General features: G+C 36.0%; 1 protein-coding gene across 1 annotated transcript; it reads right to left on the reverse strand.

Annotated features, from left to right (window-relative positions):
• Positions 1-925: 925 nt before the first annotated feature.
• Positions 926-12,982, reverse strand: LOC109035835 (mitochondrial transcription termination factor). Its single transcript, XM_019049635.2, has 6 exons — positions 12,295-12,982; positions 10,001-10,176; positions 8,880-8,976; positions 7,428-7,581; positions 5,563-5,812; positions 926-3,343 (listed from the first exon to the last, which is right to left on the reverse strand). The coding sequence occupies exons 1-6, from the start codon at positions 12,737-12,739 to the stop codon at positions 3,182-3,184; spliced, it is 1,284 nt and encodes a 427-aa protein (XP_018905180.2). The 5' UTR covers positions 12,740-12,982; the 3' UTR covers positions 926-3,181.
• Between the last annotated feature and the right edge of the window lie 1,167 nt (positions 12,983-14,149).

Genomic DNA, 14,149 nt, shown 5'->3' on the forward strand with positions numbered 1-14,149 from the left:
ATTATTTTATTCACTTGGTAAAAGTTTCTCAGTTAGGCTTCGAGACAAACTGATGGTGCAAGGGACTGTTCATGAAATACATAATGTTCTAAAAGTGGAGGGGGTGGAGGACAGCGATACATCAATTTTTTCTCACAAGTCAAAGGAAAGGTACCTGTGTCACAAAAGCTTACAAGGGGGAGGGGGAATCGAAAAATTCGAAATTTAGTGTATTTTATGAACAGCGTCAAAGTGGGAAAACACAGATCTCATTACAACAATTTAAAATCTCATGTTTCCTTTGATTTTTTTAAAAAAAAAAATGAATTAACATTATCGCCTGAAATTTGCACATTTTTTTTTTATGGGCTGAAGGAGAATCAGTAAAGATTCCTTGACGTTATGTTTATTGTTGGCCTTGTAACGAGTGGGTAAAATGTGACAAGTGATTTGGAGTGTTGCACATTGATGTTAGTGCTTTTAACTTTTTTTTAAAAAAACGCTGATACTTAGCTTTCTCATACACAAGCAAAATGGTTTAGAAATTTGAATTAAGTCAAAGAAGTGATGTATCTATTGTTGTCTGACTCCTTTTTCATTAGTTTTGCAAGTAATGGTTGACCCTCTCATTACCAGGCAGGATTCTTTGTGCCTAAGCCCAAAATGGAAATCTGCTGTGATGCAAACAAGTTGAAGCTGTCAGAAAATGGCTTAAGTTGTAGTTCAGATCCTTCTCAAAAGGTAGAAGTACAAACGTGAATGCTTCAAAGTTGAGGTTTTTAAATTTAGTGGAAATGTTGCCTGAAAAAATACGGTTTTCCTGAATGCACAGGCTGCGTTCATGGTAATGAAAGGGTAAAAGGTAAAAACGCTCAAAAGATTATTCAAGAGGGTACAAACCACTACATTTATAGGTTAGGAAAATAGCAGGACTACAATAACCAAGTACGAAAATAACTCCTTTTATTCTTACTGTCAAAATACACGGAAATTACAAGAAAAAAAAAAAAACCTCATTGGTAACGGATAGTTTGTTTTTTCATTGTTTGGGGACTTCTTGTCCCGAAATTCCATGATGAAACCTGGGAAATTGGGTGTTGCACTTCAAAGTCTCAAATAATGTTGTGCAACATCGAGATAACGTAACGCTATTTTTAGTGTGCTGGGCACTTGCACTTCAAACATAAATGGTGAACACTTGAAAGAAGAGAAAAAGAGGGGAACTTTCACAAACTGTCACATTAAAAGCGTTTTGTTAAACTTTAAAAAATTCTAAAAAAAATTCTTTCTAAAATTTGTTAAACTTTATCAATGGAGAGAGGGAGTACTCAGGATCGAATTGGGAATTTAAGTCAGGCTCTCTGCTCAGCTGTCCAGATACCCTTCGCAGGCTAAGAAGCTGCTAATTAAAATTTTGTCTTAGTCAATGAGACAAAATAATGCAGAAATGGAGTCACGTCATTCGCTGATCGGGCCTTGTTCACTACTGTTCTTTTTACGAGAGTATACTCAATACCACAGGAGACGCTAGGCCTGGATTGGCCATACGGAACTACCAAAACTTTTCCGGTGGGCCGGTAGGTTAACGACCCCAGGCCCATGGCCACTCCGGTGGGAAAAAACGCAAAATAAAAAAGTTATGAAAGAGCAAGTGAGAAGGAAAGAACAAAAAGGAAACCTGAATATTTGAGCATTAAAGCTCTGCACCCCTTTGTCAATTGTAAAAAAAGCTTTGCTTTTTGTGAAAGGGATTGGATCACTGAAGTTTTACTATTCAAATTTTGAAACTTCAAAATTCACATCTCTTTTCCTCCTCTCGCCTTCCTCTCTCCTTCCAAAATTTAAGAAGGTCTAAGCTTGCGTTACGGAGGGAGGTGAAAAGTTCAGAGCTACATCACACAATACTGAAATTAACATGTTGCGATGATTTTCAAACTTCAGGATGAAAAACCGATGCATGATTGCAATTTTCCATTTAAAATTCATTGCCATTGGCGGAGGGGGGGGGGGGGCGCTAAGCAATTTTAATGGGGAAGGTCCAGACCTGTGTTAAAAGGAAGTGAGATGGGAGGGGTCCAAAGATTTTTGAAAATATATGTTATGCGAACAACTCACCCTTCGGCAGGAATTATTTTTGTATTGACTAGCTTTTAACTTTAGGCTGACCTACAACTTCCTTAAAGTGAATTTTTGCAGTATGAGTTGGATTGTACATTTAGGATGCGTAATAAGGAGAGGAGGGGGTAAAAAGAGGTATTTTTCTCCCTTGAATCCTCCAAACTGAATATAGGATCTTTTCATACGGACTGTATTTTGCAAAAAGAAACCAAGATCATTCCAATGTTGCTATAATGGACCACTTGACAAGGTACGAATTTCAGCATTCTGATACATGTTTCTTAACCAAAATTTCACGTAGAACACGATACGCACAACGAAAATTACCAAAATCAACTCCTGAAGAAGATATTTAATGATTCTTGATGCGCGAATTCAAACCACCCGCTCATGAAAACTCAATGCTCTACGTGATTCACATCGCGCGCTAAACGTTATCATGACAGTCTGCAATATTAAAATCTGGCAACCTCAATCTTGACGCTTTGGCTCAGCTATAGCAAATTGCTTATAGTTTGAACAACACATGATGGGAAATGAACATTGCTCGATTGAGAAGCTTGCCGAAACCGTTGTAGTGCGCGCTTTGACTCACGTAGAGCATTGAGTTTCTTGTGAGCGGGCAGTTCAAATTCCTCGTAACCAATGTGAAATAAAAACGTTAATATCTTCGTTAGGAGTTGGTTTCCGTAATTTTCGTTATGTGAATCGTTTTCTACGTGAAATTCTGGTTAAGAAACATGTATCAGATTGCTTAAATTCGTACCTTGTCTAGTGGTCCATTGTGCGATTTTTTTCACCATGCAAAAATAAATTGATCATCTAAACAAGTTTAACTATACTCCGAATAAACTATGAATTCAAGACGAAAATTACCTATTTAAATTAAATATTTTGCATGATTTCCGTTATTTTTTTTTAAAAGAATGTAACTTGCACAATCCTAACAGCATTGGAATGCTCTTGGTCCCTTTTTGCAAAATGTAATCCATGTGTGAGTCAATTTAACAAACTTGTTGCAAGAACATGCTGAATGTGAAAAGCAATCAGGTAATCAACGAGTTTGCTGTGGAAAATGTATTCATCAGAGTTTTGAACTCGATTTCACCGGTCCTTCATTCACTGAGGAAGATGCACTACCGCCTAAAAACTTTTCAATGTACCTATCATAAAGACGTTGATTCAAACAGAACACATATACATTCGGCACATGAGCACCAAGTTTTACCAACTCATTTATTCGCTTCTGAAACAAAAGAGATAAAATATTCATAAATGTGTGATGAAGCAAAGAAAAAAAAAGGAAATCGGAAACTTGAATCTTACGTAGCTATTTATTGATGCAAACCAAACATAATCTACGAAAGCAAAATCTACACTGACCTCTAGAGCAGGGAAGACTGTAGAAAATAAGCCAATTTCAAAACCTGAATTTCTTCACATTGTTCATGTTAATTGTTGAAAGAAAAAAAAGACACCCTCCATCTAGACTTGCTTTGCATTAATCTACTACACCTTTTGCAAGAGTTAGACTTGAAAAATTAAAAAGTCCTAGTTATGGTCCACTAAAAGTCAATCAATGAATGTTCTTCAGTCTTTCTTTCAGAAAAGGCACTTTTTGCATCAATGCCAGTTGCAGAGTTATCCCGTAGAAAGGCGTCTTTGAAAAGTATCCGTTCCGAGCGAAGCGCATTTGAAGCTTGGAGATAGCGGTTTCGAATATTTTGACCTCTACTTCCATATACAAGAGCGTCAAATCATCATGAAAATATGACGATGTGTTTCTGAAGATGCGCAGATGCTATATGATTGATTTTGTAAACGGAGACCAATTGGATCCATTTAGCAAAAAGGAACCAGCGCTATTACAGTGTTGTAAAATTGTTGCCTCTTCATAATTATCTAAAAAATCTCCCAGAAAAGCAAAAAATTTTGGCTTCCCACCAAAAAATTGTTACTTAATTTTAAAGGAAAATAATTGTGTAAATTATGGTACTGTGCATATAATAAATATTTTTAAAAAAAGAGGAAAAGTTGCACGATTTTGAAAGCACTGTAATTGCGCTGGTTCCTTTTTACTTAACGCGATCCAAGTATTTCACAATACTCCCTTCTACAGGCAAACTCTTCAAATAATTTCATCCCATTCATCCAAAGTTCAGCTGAATTACAAAAACTAATAGCTCAATAATCAAATAAAATCATGAGATCCTTTAACAGGTTCAGATGAAAGCATTGTCCCAAGAAAAGCTTAATTGAAACTCTAATAAACACTATACGCAACAATGTCCCAAGTTCCAAGCCACGCATCTCTGTTGCTGTGTTTAAAACTTTTCGCTAGTATATTTTTTTGAGGACAAACAGGCCAACTTAATAGCTTGAAATTTATACAGGATATCTTGCTAACACAGGAGAAAATTACATTGACTAGTTTGCCAAAGAAAAAATAAGGTATGACAGGAAGTCTGCGATGTAATGGATGAAGACATCTGGTTCTGTACTTCGGCTATCAAAATGTGGAGTATAATAATGAAAAATCTCAGTTCCATCAAGTTTTCAGAGATGGTCTCCATAGTAATTGCGACTTAGATTGTCAGAGTTTTTCAGAGGGTACTGCTTTATGAAAATTCTTAATTAGTTCTTTCTCAGTGGCACTTTTGAAACTGAGCTCATTTATGCTAAAATAGACCGACCGTTCATAATTTTCAGAATATGAATCTTTTAAGAAAATAGAGTATTTCCTTGGGAAAATAGAATGATAATACCATTAGACAATTGAATTCAGCATTTTACACAAAAATTGCTGCACCGACTTACCAGAGTAACTGCATCAGTCACAAGTGAATGTTGCGGAATAATGAGAAAAAAAAGACTTTAAGACGGGACTATCAGGCTCGCAAGAGCCGGAGCATGAAAAAAGAACACAAGGGCTGGAAGGAAACATCCTGAGAGCGCCGACCGACCTAAACATCAGGGACAGAGAAGAGAAAATCGGGAGATTTCCCCCTGAAAAATACTCACATTCATCACGACAGATGAAAACTCGACCTTGCGGTCTAAAAGCTGAAGACTCAAGTGGCGTCTCTCTGATCCGTCCCTCTTTCCATCTGGCACCAAGCTCTTCCATTGGTTGACCAAGTCATGTGACAGGGTCCTCCAATGAGAACTCAGCCACTAGACAGAGATAGGGAGGGAAATAGATTTAGCCATAAAAATTCATGAGTCAGAACTTCCTTGGATCTGCCGATGCTGATCATCAAATGTTTATAAACTGCAATCAGGCTAAACCTGACACATAAAATGAGACCAAACCTTAAAGTACAAACTTTTTTTCGGTCCAATTTTTGTATTTCATTTTTACAGGAAGTGTTGGTGAAAAAACTCTTTTGAAGGACAAGACAAACCGCAAAAATTACTCAGGAATCAACACAGTAAAATCAGCTTTTAAGTTTGAAATTTACTTACTTTTAGCGTTCTTGGACTGTGACAAAGGATCTTTGGATGTGCTCTTATTTGATCTTCGGTGATACCTTCTGACATGAGAAAATCTATCATGTGGAGAATTTTCGTCTCCCTGATTTTTGACAGTTGGGGATACGTATCACAAATTCTTCCGACCTCTGCTTCATCAATATGCAATTTCTCCATCAAAAGAGCTTCTCTTGTCTTATATTTATCCAAAATTTTCTTGTTGGCGGTCAATATTTCAGCTGACCTAGAATTCAAACATACATATACATGGACAGATCTAGCCGGAATTAGCCTAACAGAATTTTACATTGGCTAATTTTCTCCCACAACATTTTTTTGACAGAAAGCTTGACTACTTAAGATACTACAAAAAATCATGCTTCAGCCTCATTGATTCCATTGTGAAGATATGAACATTTTTTGATCTGTACAAAAGTATAATCAATTTTCCAAAGAAAATTAGGCAATATCTCGTAAAGTTGGGCAGATTCTGGTTATGGACGTTCAAATGATAAAAATACATGTAGAAGATCAAAAGACTCATGACTCAATTTTAAGTTAGCTTGAAAAAAAGCGGAGGGGAAAAAAAAACCTGACCTCCATTTTACCTACACGCATTAGGCCTATGTAACATTTGACCTTCAACACCAGACCTGCTTAGATATGACTAACAAATTTGGACCTGCCTTGTTTTTTGCCTCCAAAATTTCTTCCCTACAAAAACTTTGATTTGCAAATTTTTTTGCTTACACATTTTCCGACCTACATGTTATTCCACCACGTAACTCAACGTGAAAACTCAAGAAACATAAACGAATTAAGATGTCTGGGAAAATTATGAGTACAGCGTTTATAATTGATTTTCCGAAGTCTGAAAGTACTTTTACTGGAGTAGGTTTTGGAATGTTGATTTGCATGCATTAATTGCATACCTCGGCCAATACTGTTGGGTAAGTTTCTTTTTGTTTACTCACCACTGGGGCAAATACTAAAAAATCAATCCCAAAATATTCACCGCCAATTGTTACAAGTTGAAGATAAATAGATTGATTCACTTTAAACGTTCCATCTATGTACCATCTTCCTGATTTGGATAAGATGTTCGAATTCTTGTTTGATGCAAAAATAAGAATTAGACCAGCTTACAAAGACTTAAAGGGCAAAGACCAAACGGCGTGTAGGACAAAAATGTGTAGCAGAACATTTTTTAGGTCAAAACTTTTGTAGACAAAAATAATTGTTGGTCTAAATTATTAGATTATGTATGTGTAGGTCAAATGTCATGAGGTCTACTGCAAGTAGGTGAGACATCTTACACCCCTCCCGACAAAGAGTCTAGATATGGAAAATATCGATGTTTAGCTTTGTTCCACTTGAAGAATTTTCTGAAATTTAAACAGTTCATTGAGGGGCTTACGTAAAAAAAAAAAAAAAAAAAAAAAAAAAAAAAAAAAAAAACAATGATTAGAAATTCTGAGCGGACAATACACAAACATATTTTTTTTGTAAATTCGGAGATGAATCTTTACTGTAAGCAGACTGGGCATTGCAAAAAGCAAAGATATTCAATCTATCTGTTTGCGAGACTCATTACCTCTAGGTCTATCATCTCTTGTTATGAATTAACCTTAAGTTAAAATTTAACAAGCAAAAAGCTCCTGTCCAAGCAATTTTTTTAATGTTTTTTCTTTTGGGGGGGGGGGGGGGTGTTTAGACTTACGATCTATTTTCTAATTACTTTTCACTGACGCTTTGGCTCAGGTAAAAGATTTTGGAACATTTGTCAGGTTCTTTCATTGGCACCATTGCCAAGATGTGGTAGGGCTGGGTGCGGATCAAAGGTAATAACACATACATACCTTTTGAGGGCTCTTAGGTTGCATCGGCTCATCCAGCATTTAAACTGATCAAACTGAAGACGCTTTGCTAATTGGATTCTCTCCTCTATTGTTTGCTTCTTATGTTTGAAAATCCAAAAATCATTTCTAATTTCACTTTTAGATACACCAGCATCTAGAGAAGAAAAAAACGACTACTCTTATTGTCACAGAAAATTAGATACTTATCCTTTCCTCAATGGTTTTAACACTGAAAAAAATAAACTTCACTTACAGTCATTCCAGACTTGGAATCGATCGTCATTTGAACGAAAAACAAACATGGAATTTTTCTGGTATGATGTTTCACAGTTGTTTACGTGGGTCTGATCAAGTACAATATTTGTGGAAACTTGAACTCTGTCATTTTATTTTTATGTTATTCTGGAACTTTATGAAATGGGGTTCTATACATTTGTTTGATTGAATTTACAATCTCTAGCTAAAAACTTCTTGTAGTGCAGGCTAGAAAATTTTTTAGAACTTGCATCAGATATGTTGATTGTTGTTTGCTTTCCAATAGCAAGCGGCTTCCCTACTGCCACCCAATAGCAATTGAAGAGTGATCTTGGGTGACAACGATGCTGTGCTGCCATTATTTGCAGGTACTGGAAACCAATACCTTCCTCTGAGGAGATTTTGCTGCATTTGTCTACTGCGCGTGGCAGTCAGGAGTAAACAACTGCCAACTTATTTGACGCAATTTCTAGGAGCTTAATGTGAAACGAATTCTGCCATGTTACGAACAGATGATAGACTGTCTGTGATTTGTGTGTAACTTAGACATTTTAATTTACTTTGCATCTGTTTACCACTAGCAAAATATCAAGATTTTACATCAATCCCCATGAACAGATTTAATAGAGTTCATCTTGAATCTCTATTTCTAATTTTGTGTTTTTTTGGGCTCTGTTTTCTCCGTGGAATATTGTGGACCCAGTGCTACTATATGGACCGAGTTAAGCAGAAAGGAATAAAGCCACATCAGCTACTGCCAAATTTAATTGGGCAATTTGATTTTTCACATGGAGATGCTTGTGCAGATTTTTGTGCAAATTTCAGTGAATTTTCTGCCTGGTGCGAAGCGAATTCCTTAAAATTTTCGAAGAAATCTGCACAAACATTCTCTGGTACAAAATTAATTTGCCCAGTTAAATTTTGCAATAGCTGATGGGGCTTGGTTCCTTGTATTAAACACAGTCCATATCATCCTTTTTTTGTGCGAAAACATACATCAATGTACCCTCCAAAAAATTATCATAGTTTTGTCATTTAACATTTATACACACCAATGAAAAATAGTCTTCAAACTATGGAACATGTCAAGAGATAATCTGAGCTGTAAAACCAACAAATTTCTTGAATATTAAACCTCATGCTGTATCATAAAAGGACTGAAAATTCAATGAAAAAAGGGAAACAAACGTATTATACCTTTGAGCTTTTGGTATATTGACATTATTTGCTGCAAACTTTTTCTTCTTAAAAACGAGCGTTCCACTAATAACGAACAAACTTCAGGAATTGAGAGCTGAAAAGCAAGGAACAAAATTATTCAAGAGAAATAAAGGGAAGGAAAAAGAGCTCTTGATTCAAGGAATATTACAGTAAGTAAGTGATTTTTACTAGACACTCAGGCTCGCTGCGCTTGCTTCACCTCTGACCAGAGATTTGATTATTGGATCATCAAGCACTCGTTGTGCATATGACTTGGGTACAGGTTCCTGCATGAGCCTAATCTGTTAGGAGTACAGACTAACTGTCAGCTGCATTGGTGGCAGCAAGAATGACAAGAGTGGACTTCTGAATTGATATAAATTGATGAGCTACATCAACAGACTGATTCTATTTAGAATTTGAAACAAATTTTGAAGTTTGTAGAGAAACGTTTGCTTTTGAATTTTTTCTTACTTACTGTAGAGATGGGGCAGATGATAGAAATTTCTGCCAGACAACATTGAAAAAACGCTCGTTTTAGTAAGATCTTTGCATCATTAAAGACTAACTCTTAAAATACTCTTAAACACTGCCGGTATCTTCCTTCAAATTCACATATAACTAGCCAGTGCCTTTCCAATGCAAAAATAATGTAGTACAAAAAAAGGCTTTGATACATATGCTACTATTAAAGGAAACTGAAGATAGATTGCAGAGGAGGTGGTTTATTAAGGACCTATTTCAGCTCTGTCGTTTTTGATATGTGTTTGATATTTTCAAAGTAGTGATCCTGGGTAACTTTAAAAAGACCTCCTATGAATATTAAGGGGTCTAATGATCCATTGTTACTGTTTTTGACAAATTTTTATGAGTTTTTTTATACAGCACATATAAAACTTCATTCGACTTTAAAAGCGTGCACATTTTTTTAAAAAGCTCAGGAGGAAAGCATTAGGACATTAGAACTTTTCAATTGACCCTGAAATCAAGAGAAGCATCCCTAAGAAAAAGGAGCTTGAATCTTAGAAATTTCAAGAAGGAAGGAGAGGGAGTGCCTTCCGTTTCAAGAGGGAAAGATAAAGATGATAGAGGTAGTTAAAAGTCTTGAAGGTACTTACACCAAATTCTCGCGAGAAAAAATCGATTCTAGTCTCCATTAGGCTTTCTCTATCCTCTTCCAACAGATCTAACAGATCTAGTAACTCAGCCTTTCGCAACTTCAAGAGATTTAATTCATCTATTTTTAAGACTCCTTCCTTTTGGCGAAATGCCTCAATTTTTTTTTCTAGCTCACCTGTTGAAAGAAAAACAGAAAATTGAAACAAGTGTGAGAATTAATTATTATGAGCTACAATGCTTCATTGAACATTATAAATTCCTTTTTCATATGTTTAAAATTGCTTTTAAATTGCAACTTGAAAAATTATTTGATTGAAAGAAAGTTGGACAATTAATCAGAAAAACCGCCTGAAAATGTTGATCCAAACCCTAGGTAGATGTTTAGAATTCTTAAAAAAATTCTAAAATTTAGAGAAAGATCTATTGAAAGTTTTAATATACCGTGGTCAGAGCTTAAAAAAGTTGGGTTTAAATGCTTTTTTGCACCCTCCATGACACCAAAAATAAACTAAATTGAACTGAAGAGAATTTTCCTTGGAAATTTCAATTTCCATTTTTTAACTCAATTACTCGGACGAAATCACTCCCATAAAGTTTCAATGTATCAGAAGTCCCTGAAATTCTACAGATAAGTGAGCTATGATGTCATCCGCAAAAAGCCATAGTAGGCATTTGACAAGATGCCTGAAAAGATAAGTAAGAAGTGCTTAACAAAATTTTGTATGTTTCTGACAAAGAGCTCTTATTAAGCTTTCGGCATTGAAAATATTAGAATTTGCCAGAAGTGGAGACTTTTCTTGAAGTTTGCTCTTCAGGGATCCTAACATATTTTAGCTGTCAACATTTTGAAAATTGTATTTTACGACATACTGCAAATTTTGGGATGAATGCTTGTTTGAGCACTAGAAATAATCGATTTCCCATTGTGGCATTCCAATATTTACAGAACGTTCTTTCCTGCATAAAAAAATAATTATTTTGTTTTAAAATAGCGAGAGAATCAGGATTTGAATATACAAATGAATATAAATCACAGTGCCGTGAAATTTATCCGAAGCAAGTTAAAAAAAAGCCTTCTTTTGAATTTTCAAATTCATCCAACTTTCAATTTCAATTTACAATATACAAACAATAATAAAAATCAATTTCCCTCATCCATGAGTTCACTTGTGTGGATGAGTCAGTTATCCCAAATTTACAGTCAAATCTTGCAAAGGAGGTGTGGGTTCATTTTTGGCTCTTAGGGCTCCATCTTTAAGTCTTTGATGTACATAAACTTTGTGGTTCCCACTTGTGAGAGAGGGTTCAGCTATCTTAGACAGAAAATCAAGGATACTTTTAACAAATTATTATCTTTATCATTGTACATTCCGAAGTACCTACGGGCTTCGTAGTAGTGGTTGGCCTCTGAGACTAACAAGGGGAGGCTACCGATTGTCCCCCTCAGATCGGGTTCAAATTTGGCAGGGAGGTAGAATAGGTTAATATAAGAACCCGTATTTTTTTTTAGGTGCCAATGCCTAGCCGTTTTTGAGTTATGAATTTTTGAAGTTGCCGTTTTTTCGTGTCAGCAACGCGCTCAAGTTGAGCCTACTGTGCGCGCACCTTTTAATGCAATCCGAATGTCTTACTGCTCAAGAGAGACAGTTGCCCAAGCGGTAGCGCGCTTGCCTATAGTGCTGCAGGTTCGGAGTTTGATACTTGTTCCGTGTGTTCGATTTTTAAAATTGATTATTTTGTTTTTTAATCGCTTCATCACAAGAAATTGTAAGTCACCTTGTAGACGTTGTGATGCTAATTATATTTTTTTCCTTTTTTGTCAAACACTCATTAAAAAAAAATAAAAAAATAAAATATACATAAAAAATAATTAGAATCATAACGTCTACAAGGTGACTTACAATTTCTTGTGATGAAGCGATTAAAAAACAAAATACTCAATTTTTAAAATTGAACACACGGAACAAGTATCGAACTCCGAACCTGTAGCACCATAGGCGAGCGCGCTACCGCTTGAACAACTGTCTCTCATGAGCAGAATGACATTCGGATCGCATTAAAAGGTGCGCGCACAGTAGGCTCAACTTGAGCGCGTCGCTGACACGAAAAAACGGCAACTTCAAAAATTCATAACTCAAAAACGGCTGGGCATTGGCACCTAAAAAAAAATACGGGTTCTTATATTAACCTATTCTACCTCCCTGCCAAATTTGAACCCGATCTGAGGCGGACAATCGGTAGCCTCCCCTTGTAAGATGACAATAGAAAATAGGGATCATATGGGTATACTCACCTAAAGAAAAATCAAAGAGCCACTGGTGTTGTGCAACTAGTTTAGCGTCTAATCCTATTTGATGAAGGAGCTTCAATTTATCAAAGAACGTCGCACTCGTTTCAGGATCATCAAATAGCCTCTGATTGATAGCTATTTGCATAATGCTGTTCGCATCTGCTGAGCTACATTGTAATAACTCGCAAATTTTTAATCGCCTTTCATTCCTTGTTTTGAATGATTGAAACAGACTGAAAGACTGGAGGGAAAGACCTTCTTCTTGTTTCTTTTCCACATGCACAGGCATATTAAACTGACGATCACCCAGAATGAAATTCACAAAGTAAGAGCGATTCGATACATGAGCGATAGAGAACTTAGACATCTGCTTCATCACACTTCTGGATGGGATACTTGTTGGTCCATGAATCGCACTGAGGCATATTTGAAACACTGATCGATTCATTTTGGGTGTCGGAAAAAGTTGACAAGATGATAAGACTTGTTACAGTTAATCAAACCTTCATTCCAAACACTTCAAGTGATGACGGGCATTAAGTGACTTTTCAAAACTATGGTTTTGGGGATAACATAACATAACACTGCGTAAAAGGATAATGAATCAAGGTCTTCGGGGGTTTGTGCAAAGGCAAACATGGGAAGGGAAAACTTACACGACATTACGACATAACCTCCAGAAACCAAAACAAGAAAATTGTCATACAATAATAACAGACAATCTGACAACATGGACAGAGAAAAAAAAGGAGGTGTTTGCATCTTGAGGATTTGTACCCACCTACGTCATCAATGTAAACAAGACGCTCGTTGAGGGTTATGTTGACGCTGTAAAAACGGACCATAATGTCCGATTTTTTTACTTAAATCAACTCTTTATATAATTTCAAGCACTTTTTATAGAATGACTTTTTCCCTTAAATTACACCATTTCCAAGAAAATCGACAGGATAAAAACGTCGCTGTACCCAATGACGTCATCAAAGCTATAGATACTCTATGAAAAATTCCAAGATGCCCGAAATGCAAACACCTCCTTTTTTTTCTCTATGCTCTAAGAGTACCTATACAAGGGTGTCCCAAAAGTCCCTTCCACCCCCTCTAAAATTTTACCTAATTAAATTTGAAATACGAAACTTGGGGATGTCAACGATCAATGTTAGCTACTTTTGGGGCCCCCCCAAAATTTTCGGGCCCCCCCTGGGGAGGGGCTCTGCGGACCCCAACTTTTTTTTTCAAATGCAACACCAATCTTGTGATACCCTCATTCGAAGACATAAAAAACTAAGAATTTTGGCGCAAACCGCAGATCACTATCTTAATTTTTTTGACCGAGTTTATGATAGGTCAATAGGTCAAATTTGACCTAATTTTTTCAAAAAATCATAACTCCTGTTCAAATTATCCGTAATTTAAAAAATAAAACTGGACAAATTTACTAAATTGTAAGCACTTTTAAGTAAAAATCACAAAAATTACTTCAAACTAATTTTAAGGGGGGTTTCGGACCCCAAATACGTCAATTCAAAGTCATTCAATTTTCCCCTCCCCCGCAAATAGCCAATTTCCCCCCAGATTTTACCTCAACATTAGTTCAGTAAGGTCAAAATCAGTTCACATTACGTTGGCAACTTTCCCCAAATTTTGGAAAAAGTTTAAAAAAAAAATTTAAACGTTCAAAGATTAATCACCTTTAATTTCGTTTTTTTTTTTTTAAACTTTTTCCCAAAATTTGGGAATTTTGCCAAACGTAAATGTTGAATCAGATTTTGACCTTACTGAACTATGTTGAGGTAAAAATCTGGGGGAAATTGGCTTATTATCGCGGAAAATTGAATGACCATTGAATTGACGTATT

This window comes from Bemisia tabaci, chromosome 7 (assembly GCF_918797505.1).
Source record: "Bemisia tabaci chromosome 7, PGI_BMITA_v3".
Lineage (NCBI taxonomy): Eukaryota > Metazoa > Arthropoda > Insecta > Hemiptera > Aleyrodidae > Bemisia > Bemisia tabaci.